This window comes from Penaeus monodon, chromosome 1, assembly GCF_015228065.2.
Source record: "Penaeus monodon isolate SGIC_2016 chromosome 1, NSTDA_Pmon_1, whole genome shotgun sequence".
NCBI lineage: Eukaryota > Metazoa > Arthropoda > Malacostraca > Decapoda > Penaeidae > Penaeus > Penaeus monodon.
The window spans coordinates 475,736-487,000 of record NC_051386.1 but is presented as its reverse complement, the minus strand read 5'-3'; the positions used below and the strand labels follow the sequence as shown (position 1 = coordinate 487,000).

General features: G+C 37.5%; 1 protein-coding gene across 1 annotated transcript in view; it reads right to left on the bottom strand.

Annotated features, from left to right (window-relative positions):
- The window catches only part of LOC119575215, a 19,868-nt gene extending 9,047 nt beyond the window's left edge, over nt 1-10,821 (bottom strand). Inside the window, exons 1-2 of the mRNA XM_037922746.1 lie at nt 10,618-10,821; nt 299-392 (exon numbers count right to left, since the gene is read on the bottom strand). Coding sequence (XP_037778674.1) covers nt 299-371 — 73 coding nt within the window. The 5' untranslated portion in view covers nt 372-392; nt 10,618-10,821. The remainder of the gene's footprint in view (nt 1-298; nt 393-10,617) is intronic.
- Nucleotides 10,822-11,265: the final 444 nt, after the last annotated feature.

Here is an 11,265-nt window from a genome sequence, read left to right as displayed (position 1 = left end):
CCTTCCCTCTCTCTCTCTCTCTCTCTCTCTCTCTCCTCACCTCTCCCTCCCTCTCTCTCTTCCTCTCACTCTCTCCTCATTTCTCCCCCGCCCTCTCCTCCTTTCTTCCCCGCTCTCTCCTTCCCCTCCCTCTCTCTCTCACTCTCTCTCTCTCTCTCTCTCTCTCTCTCTCTCTCTCTCTTCTATATATATATATATATATATATATATATATATATATATATATCCTTCCCTCTCTTCTTTCTCTCTACCCCTCCCTCTCTTTCTCTCCTTCTCCCCCCCCTCTCAGTCTCCTCACCTCTCCCATCCACGAGCTCAGGGTAGAGAGCGCAGCCTCCGACGGCCGCGTGCTGTCTCCCTCGTATGCTCATCCTCTTCCCTCGGAAAGCGACCTGGAAAGAATATTTTGAGGGTTAATGGCTTATTATAATTTTGAGGGTTACAGGGTTATTGTAATTTTTAAGGTTTATTATCATTTTGAGGGTTTATGGGTTGTTGTTATTTTGAGGGTTAATGGCTTATCATTATTTTGAGGTTAAAGAATTATTATTATTTTAAGTTAGTGGCTTATTATATTTTGAGGTTAAAGGGTTACTATCATTTGGAGGGTTAATGGCTTATTATCATTTTGAGGGTTAATGGCTTATTATCATTTTGAGGGTTCATTATTTGTTGCTCTGTCTATATTTGTTTATCTACTACTTCATCAAACTTATTTGCGAGTACTATTTATTGTGTTTTTGTTATTGTTTATTTCTAAAGTTTAATTTAATTTATTTCTATTTATTTTTCTATTAGTTTATTTCCCTGGTAAGAATATTCCGTTTGTATTAATGTATTTATTCATTTACCTTATTTTAGGGGGACTGGTTCGTTACTTTATATTCACCTGTTTATTTGTCAATGCCACGCGTCATATCTCTAGTTTCCTTGCATATCTCAATTAATAATAATAATAATAAATGAAGAAAAAGAAAAAAAAATTAGTCGACCTTACGTCTAAGATCCCCCCCCCCCCCCTTGAAAAGTAGTAAAAAGGGAGAAAAAAAAAAGAGTTTAAAAAAAGAGGTAAAATATTCTATAGCCCTTCAAGGAATAAATAAAAAATTCAAGTCCACGGCCACTTTTTAAGGCGAGGTGAGGGTCGGTGTTCCAGGAGACAAGTAGGGGAGAAGAGGGGGAGGAGGCAGAGGGAGAAGTGAGAGGGGAGAGGGGGAGGAGTGAGAGGAGGAGAGGGTGAGGAGGGAGAGGGAGAAGTGAGAGGGGAGAGAGGAAGAGGAGGAGAGGGTGAGGAGGGAGAGGGAGAAGTGAGAGGAGAGAGAGGGGAAAGAGGTAAAGGTTAAGTAAATAGAGAGAGAGTGAGAGAAAAGAGGACACGAGGACAGGTGGTAAAGGAAAAAGAAGAGGATAGATGACAAGCAATGGAGAAGAACAGAGGGAGAATAAAACGGCAAAGACAGGTAAGAAGTACAGATGAAAGGGTGAAGGAAGAGAAAGGAAAGGGAGGAAGGGAGAAAGGGAGGAAAGAAGTAAGGGAGAAAGGAAGGAAGGGAGAAAGAGAGGAAGAGTAGAAAGGGAGTAAGGGAAAAAGGAAGGAAGAGAGGAAAGGAGGAAGGGAAAAAGAGGAAGGGAGAAAGAGAGGAAGAGAAAAAGAGAGGAAGGGAGAAAGGATGGAAGGGAGAAAGTAAGGAAGGGAGAAAGGAAGGGAAAAAGAGAGGAAAGGAAAGAAGGGAGAAAGGGAGAAAGGAAGGGAGGAAAGGCAAAAAGACAGGAAGGGAGGAAAGGGAGAAAGGGAGAAAGGGAGGCATAGATAAGGGCGCATTCAAGACACACATACGAGAATACCCAAATATCGCCAGGGATCAGACGACGATCTCCCTCGAGGTTCCCTGGCCACGTTCTCGGTCTTACTCGCTCGCTCTCGAAAAAAAAAAAAGAAAAGAAAAAAAAGTTTCACACACGCACGCGCGCTAGACTCGTTGTGTTATCATCTATGATATTTTTCACTGTTGTTATTATCGGTGTTGTTATTGTTATTGTTGTTTTATCATTGCTATTACTGTTATCGTTATTTTTATCGTTTCTATCGTTATTTTTATTATTATTATTATTATTATTATTATTATTATTATTATTATTACTAGTATTATTATGGTTATTATTATCATTATTATTATAACTATTATCATTATCATGATTATTATTGTGATTATTATCATTATTGTTGTTGTTACTGTTATCATTTTTTCATCAACATTATTATTAATAGCGTTGTTGTTATTAACATTATCATTATCACCATCATCTCCATCCCCTTCGTAATTCTTAAGATCAAAATATCACTCTAAAGAACAAACATTCTTGAAAGGGGAAAAAAATGAAGGAAATTCTTGGAGCAAAAATAAAATGTTCTTGAGTTCTTTTTGACCTTTTGCGGGGGGGCGGGGGGGGGGGATTCTTTTCCTGCGGCGTTCCCGGTGACCTGAAGAAGGCGATGCAGAGGAGGAACACGAGGAAGATTGTTTACATTTTTCTATTCCTTTTTTCTATTTGCTATCTATTTACCTTTTTTTCTATTTTCTATTTATCTGTTCCTTTTCTTTGTTCACTTGTCATTTTTTTCCCCGTGATTTATTCTTTATCATTTTTTTTTGGAAGTTTTATGTATATTATTAAGATTTTTTAAGATTTTGAAATTTGGATTTTCGATTTTTTTCACTCTTTCTCTCTCTCTCTCTCTTTTTATGTGAATCTGGATGCTTTTCAGATTTTCGATAAAACGAAAAAAAAATATATATATATAGTAAAAAAAAATGAGCTTTTTAGACTAATCAATCATGTCTTTCGAAACGGAACCAAAAATCCAACAGTTGAAACACTAAACAGTATATCTGCCTTGCGTTCCGTTTGGCCTCACGAAGCGCACAATTTCAACCGAACAACACTTTCATCCCTTGTGTTATCGGCTCACAAACGCCACAGTTCCGAGAGGCAGACAACGCTTAGTGTTTATAAGATAAAGGGGCATGGAGAATGGTAGGGAATATGATCTTAGTTTGGATTCTGCCAATGTCAACATTTATGATCAACGGACTTTTTGAAACCTAAGCATAGGATGTTAGATATGAAGAGACACGGGAGCACGATACGTGACCTATAACCCAAGCTGCTGGACTAATAATAGATGTTGCTTTATAAAGATAAATAGAAGTCTGCTACAAAGGCAAGAATATGAGGTCTTAGTAAACGTGTTTAAATCGCAAAATCTAAAACGCAAAAGAGCACGCGTAGGTTAATGTTTACATATATTGTTTACATATCAAATATATCGATACTAAGTGATAATTAAACACAGGTCTTCATAAATTACAATTCGAGATGAATACCAAATGGAAGATTAAAAGAGAATAAACTTTTTTTTTTCTGTTTTGGGATGTAAACAAAAGTAAACGTTCGAAGTAAAATTAAAATAATGTAAGAAATCAAGAAAGTTAGTCCGTAAGTATGGAAGAAAGTTGGTAATTTTTTTCCAAGTACGTGAATAACTACTGACTGAGTATATAAATAAATCAAATACGTGTATTACAAGTAAGTAGTCAAGTGAAAAATTTCGTTACTGATAAAAAATGCGTGGATGTAGATCGGCTGAAACGTAAGGATACGATTAACCCTGCAAGTAAGCAATCTAGTAAGTAAGTAACTAAGTAACCTAACGAGTGAGACAGTTAGTAAGCAAACAAATGACACCACGGATGAACAAAATAGCCAGAAAATAAGTAATAGAATCAAGAAACAAGACAGTAAGAAAGCAACGCGGCAGACAAGCAACTTAAGCAAGAGAGTAAGTAACTTCAGGGGGATGACTCAGCAAGTATGTAAGTAAATCAACAAGTAAATAAGTAGAAAAAAAATCCAGTCAATGACCGTTAGTGACAAAAAAGTTTAAAAATTAAGTTAAAAAAAAGTAAGCAATTCACTAAACAAGAAAGTAAGCAAGCCATTAAGTAAAGTAAGTACTTAAAGAGAGTATTCAAAAGGTATTATTAACTCCGTAAATGCTTTCTATTTCATTATTTTTTCAGTAGTAATTATACAGGAAATGAAAACAGTTATTTACAAACATGGTTTTAAGAGCTGATTAGGCTAATGGGGAAGGTTAATGAGCGTAATACGACGAGACAAGGCGAGGAGAAAGATGATGATGTTAGTAGAATCTCTTTAATTGGCTTTTAAGGGAGAGAAAGGAAAAAATAAAAGGAAATGATCGTTTCAGTAAAAATAGACCGAAGACGCCATTATCTATTGCAACGATTTTTTCCCCTATACGTATTTTTGCAATCATTCTTCAATCATTCAGTCATTCATTCAAATAGAATGTGGTGTGTGTGTGTATGTTTGTGTGTATGTTTGTGTGTGTGTGTAGTGTGTGTGTGTATGTTTGTGTGTGTGTGTGTGTGCATCTGTCTGTGTATACGCATGTACTGACTATACATTTTTGTTACTTTGTTCGTGTGCATTTATATGTGCGTCTGTCCTTTAATAATTCGGTACATCAATTATTTCGAATCTTTGAATACACTTTATCAAACAGTCCAGTATATCTCTTAAACTGTTCTCTCCAATGAGCATTACATAATATCATATCAATACGCAAATTTACATATGCAGAAATACTGCAAATTTACATATATAGAAATACTGTATGACACCGTGTGAAGCAACAATGCAATAAGGAATACATACATTGCAATATTGGTCACAGACACACGTTAAGTGGGTCGCTAAGATGTTGCAAAAGAATGATTGCAAAAATACATATAGGGAAAAAAATCGTTGCAATAGATAATGGCGTCTTCGGTCTATATACCTTTGGCGTTGAAATCTTGTCCTAGAGAGAGAAGAAAAGAATGGAAAAAATGGAGAAAGGGGAAAAGGAAGAAGGAAAAGAGGTGAAGAATACATACATACATACACACACACACACACACAAACACACACACATACACACACACATTATATATATATATTATATATATAATATAATATAATATATACATATATGCAATATACATATATAATATATATATATATATATTTATAATATATATATATATATATATATATATATATATATATATATATATATATACATATATATATATATATATATATATATATATACATATGCACATACATATACATATACACATCCACATTATATCACATCACAGTATTCAAAATATTATCGAAAATATACGATATAAAGAGGCTGATCTATGTTTTGAAGCAGTCTATTAATTAGGTGCGCAACCATCGTCATAGTCATAGTCATACATCAATATTAATGAAACCCAATGAGTCAAAATTACAGCGAAATATGCGGCAGAAGATAAAACAAATTAGTTAAATAGTGATGTTTTAAGGGGTGATAGAACTTACACGAAAAGAAAACCAGTAATAGGTATCATAAAAAGCGCAAAATGTGATACAGATAAAACGTAAAAAAATAGATAGTTATAATGAATAAGATTACAAGCAAAACGAACCAAGTATACGTTTAACGTAAAAATCTCGCTTAAAATTAGATGAATTACTTCGGCTGAATCAATATCGACACTTTATTTCGACATCTCCATTCCTTCGAATTACGACCAATTTACGAACTTCATTCAAAGAACCAAAAAAAAAACTTCTCGGTCGTGATTAAGATTGTGTTATTTTTCGTCATGGGTGGATGGCCGGGATTAGGGACGAAGAGGATGGAGTAGAAAAGAAAAAGAAAGAAGAGAATTTGGGGAGTGACAGGAGGGATCGTTCATGGGGGGAGGGGCGAGGAGGGGGGAGAGGAAAGGAGAGGACGGGAGGGGAGGGGGGAGAGGGGACGGGAGGGGAGGAGAGGGAGGAGGAGGGAGAGGGGAGGAGAGGGGAGGGGAGGGAGGGAGGGGAGGGAGGAGGGGAGAGGGAGAAAGAGAAGAGAAGAGAAAGAGAAAGAGAGAAAGAGAAAGAAAGAAAGAGAGAGGAGAGAGAGAGAGAGAGAGAGAGAGAGAGAGAGAGAGAGAGAGAGAGAGAGAGAGAGAGAGAAAGACAGATAGATAGAGGAAGAGAAAGAGAAAGAGAAAGAGAAAGAGAAAGAAAGAAAGAGAGAGAGAGAGACAGATACATACATACATACAGACAGACAGAGAAGCAAAGGGACGGAGAAAAGGAACAGAAAGAGAACGACAGAGACAAGGACACAGAGAAAGCAACAGAAGAAAGACAGAGAAAAATGAGGCAGCAACAGCGAAACAGAAATGAAACGGAAAAAAACAGAAACAGAAACAGCAGACTGGGCAACGAAAAACACAACAGAGAAACAGAAACAGGAGACTGGAAAGCGGAAAAAAACAGAAGCAGGAGACTAGGCAACGAAAAAAAAAAAACAGAAACAGAAAAACAGAAGCAGAACATCGGGATGCGACGAAAAACATTAAGAGAGAAGATAATGAATTGTGCGCTGGGGGAGGGGGGAGTCTGTTTTTTTCTGTTGAGTCTGTTTTTTTCTGTTGTTTTACTCTGTCTCTGTTTTTTTCCCCGTTGGCCTGTCTCTTGTTTCTGTTTCTGCTTTTTTTTTCGTTTACCAGCCTTCTGTCTGTTTTTATTTTAATGTTTTTTTTCCCCGTTTTCCAGTCTTCTGTTTTAAATGTTTATTCTGTCTCTGTTTTTTCCCCGTTGCCCTGTCTCCTGTTTCTGTTTCTCTGGTTCTATTTTTTTCTCGTAACCCAGAATAAACATTTAAACAGGAGAATGAGAAACAAACAAACAAAAAAAAAACGTTGACAGAAAATCAGACAGAAGACTGAGAAACGAAAAAAACAACAACAGAAAACGGAAGCAAAAGACAGAAAAAAACAACAGAAAACAGAAACAAAAGACAGACAAGAAAAAAAAAAAATAGAAAACAGACAAAACGACCAACGAAAAAAAAAACAGAGACGGAATAAACACTTCAACAGAAGACTGGACAACAGGAAAAAAACAACAACAGCAGATTCTCTTTTCCTCCCTCAGCTCGCCCAATTCAGTGATCTCTCCCCTTTACGCACAGCTGCCGCCGGACCGCACCTAATACATCTGCAAAATGAATTATATATTTCTGCGGGAGGTGGCCGCTGCATGACTGAGAGGCGGCGCTCGAAGGGAAGCGGGAGGGAAATTGTAAAAGCCTCTTTTTTTTTTTTTTTTTTTTTTTTTTTTTTTGAAATCCTCCTCGTCATTTTGTTTTTGAGAATGGGGTTACGAGGGACAGGTCTTACGCGTGTGTTGTGTGTTGTGTTGTGTTGTGTTGTGTTGTGTTGTGTTGTGTTGTGTTGTGTTGTGTTGTGTTGTGTTGTGTTGTGTTGTGTTGTGTTGTGTGTGTGTGTGTGTGTGTGTGTGTGTGTGTGTGTGTGTGTGTGTGTGTGCGTGCGTGCCTGTATGTATAAATGTATGTATATATGATCGTATGCATTATGTTTATGTGTATATATGCCTATATATATATGTAAGTATATATACATATATACATTCATTACATATATATATATATATATATATATATATATATATATATATATATATATATATATAAAGAAACGTACATCTGTGTGTTCCCAACGCATATTCAGCATCGACCGAGGTACAACAGTTTGCTGATGTTACATAAAAGACTGTCCCTCAGAGTCCGTCTCGCGACCCTTTGTGAAAAAAAAATCTATGTGATAAAATGAAGCAAAATAGAATGATTCATATAAAGATAATGCAAATCAAACTCTGATTAATAGTATTATCTGATCGGCGAATTTATCTCTGCATGCTGGAGGGAGGGAATATAAACGCACACTGACAAGTCAGCGATAAAATATCATGAAGGTCAGGGGGGCATGCACGAGGCTAAAGCGCGTCTCGTGCCGAAAATTCCTCGAAAAAGAAAGAAAGAAAGAAAGAAACGAAACGAAACGCAGAGGAATATTTGCATAGGCCTACTTAGAAATAAAAATCAAGGGGGGATATATCTAATGATAGATCAAAGACAATATCATTAGCGGTGTCTGGGTGGTTAAGATATAAATCTGTTGAGTGTTTTAGAAAGTGAAGCGCAATTGGTTGCTCGTAAAATATTTGTTGTTGTTGTTTAAATTCCGTAGTAGAATCTGATTGTCCGTGGATTAAACGTGGTTATTTTTTCTAAAAATATATTGTGTATATTTCTATCGACTGACCAGATATATATATATTTTTTAATTGTAATTTTCATGTTTTGTGAAATCATCTTTTACCTTCTTATGTCATTTGCTGTTATATCTATATCACTATTTGTTTTCACTCCAACTGTCCTCTTTAACACTATCGTCATTATCACTTACGTCAGATGTTACAATTATTATCATTTCATCATTATTCATTCATATATCCCACTCTACCAATTTTTGTTATATGCTCATGCCGTATCTACAACGATTTCTCTGTTTTACGCCTTTCGTGATCTATTTACAAAGTATATAAATTATTGCTATATAACCTCCGTTACCCTCGCAATTTTCCATCATCATCATAATCTTCATCGTTACCGTTATCATCATTACCTCAGTCATCATTACGTCATGATCATTACGCAAAGCCAGCGGTAGCTCTTATCCCCCCCAAAGCGCATTAAGGCCGAAATTAGCTTCCCCAGACATTGAAATCGCCCGCGGATTACGCCGCACACATTGCAGAGATAGATGCAACATTAAGAGATTTGCATATGTAGAGTTGCCCGTTGATGTTCATTATAGGGCGGACTCAGGGTTGTATTTGAAAGTGGTTTATGATTTTGACTATAAATCTAAATCTAAATAAATTTATCTATCTATCTATCTATATAGATATCTGTCTATCTATCTATCTGTCTATCTATATATATATGCGTATGCAAACAGATGGAGCGATTGATATTGTGATTATAGTATATATCATGAATTCTGATGAATATGAAGAATTATTGATTGCTTATTCTCGAGTAATTTTTAAATGTATTTTCTTCTTTCTTAGCAATTTACTTTCATGTAAAAACACAAACAATAAAACGCCTATTTTTATAAAGATAACAGTGCTGTTCGTACATAAGTCTATATACCTTTAATTATCTTTATAACGATTCTATTACGCGAATCACTTAATAAACGTAGATCTGACGCGAGACAGAGGGTGAAAAATAAAGTAAGTAGGTATCCCACCTAAAACAAATGACATTCGAAAACCGCATAAGAATTTAAAAATAAAAAAAATGATAAAGAACGTAAATAACACGTACGATTTTATAGAACTTGACCCAACGGTATAGGATGTAATATTAGTTTATTAGTGGCTCCACTAGCGTTTAGTTACCAAGGAGCCAATTAGTAGACCTTCCCTGATCTCACCTGTTTACCTTTTTCCTCGATTTTCGGAGAGATCTTTACCTTCCTTTATTTCTTATCACTATTAGTATTAATGATCGCGTTATAATAATAGTGATATCAGTAATGCTATTAGCAACATTAGAAAAAAGAAATGAGGTCAGGGTAGGTCTTGCGAATTAATTTATGCTTAAACGAAATTAACAAAATGCAAGGAAAATTAACCGGCGCTGAGAGAACATAAATATAGATTTCAAGATTACTTTTTAATAAGGCAAACAAAGGGAAATGAAAGTCTTTCCCCATTTTCTATACTGTATTTCTATATATATTTCGTTTTCTTTCATTTTGTTTTGGTTGTCACTTCATTTTTCGTATCATTTTTCGAGTAATTTCTTTTCTCTCTCTTTTTTTCTCTTTTTCCTTTTTTTTTCTTTATCTTCCATTCTTCTCCCTTCTTCATTCGTCCCTTTACTCTCCTCCCTCTCTCCTCTATCTCTCCAATTTCCCTTTCTTTTCGCTTTCTCTCCTTCCCTTCCCCTTGCCTTTTTCTTCTTTATTTTCTGCTTCCTTTTCTCCTCCCACCCCTTTCCTCCCCCTTGCTCCTCTCCCCTCCCTTCCCCACCTTTTGCCTCTCCTCCTCCTCCTCCTTCCCCTCCTCTCCTCTCCTCTCCTCCCTCCTCCCTTCCATTTCCATACCTTTCCTCTCCTCCCTTTTCCATCTCTTCTCTCCGCTCCCCTTCTCCCTCCTCCCTTCCCTCCCTTTCCTTCCCTCCCCCCTTCCTTCCCCCTTCTCCCTTTCCCCTTCTCCCTTCCCCTCTCCCTCTCCCTCCCCCTCCCTTCTCCTCTCCTTCCTTCTTCCCTCCCTTCCTCTTCTCACTCTATCTCGTTTTTCATCCTCCTTCCTCTTCCCCCAAAACTTGTCACAAACACAGATACAACAAGTCAACCACATTGTTAGTGTGTTATGCTTTTAATACACCACAAAAAAGAAACCTACACCTAAAAAATGCGCACATACACAAACCACATGGAGTATTAAAGACGGCAATTTAATGATAAAACATAAAGAAAGAGAGAGAATAAAAAAAAATAAAACGAAAGAAGAAAACAAGAAAACGAGAGAAAGAAAAAAAAGAAAGAAAAGAAAAAACGAAAAAAAAAAAACGAAATTCACTCGAGGGGAAACTGCGATAAAGTTATCTCCTAAGCACAGTACCTGAGTCGACGTCGGTGCGAGCGAGACCGTGATTCAAGAGGAGGGGGAGCGGCGCGTGCTGTCTCTCTGCTGGCTGCGGCCGGAGTGGCTGCTCGCTCCTCGCCGGTGGCCTTTGTCTCCTCCTCCTCCTCCTACTCCTTCCTTTCCTCCTCCTCCTTCTTCTCGTCTTCTTCTTCTTCCTCCTCCTCCTCCTCCTCCTCCTCCTTCCTCCTCCTCCTCCTCCTCCTCCTCCTCCTCTTCCTCCTCCTCTTCCTCCTCCTCTTCCTCCTCCTCTTCCTCCTCCTCTTCCTACTCCTCTTCCTCCTCCTCTTCCTCCTCCTCCTCCTCTTCCTCCTCCTCCTCCTCTTCCTCCTTCCTCCTCTCCTCTTCTTCCTCCTCCCTCTCCTCTTCCTCCTTCCTCCTCCTCCTCCTCCTCCCTTTCGTCCTGCTTCTCATTTTCCCTTCTTCCCTTTTCATTCCTCTATTCCTTCTCCGTCTCCCACTTCTCCTTCTCCTTCGTCTCCTCGTCTTCTTTCCTTTTTTCCTTCTCCTGCTTTTCATTCTCCTTCTTCTCCGCCTCCAGCCTCTCATTTTCCAGCTCCTACTCCTCATTCTCCTCCTCATCTTCCACTTCCTCTTCATTCTTCTTCTCCCCTACCTCCCCTCCTC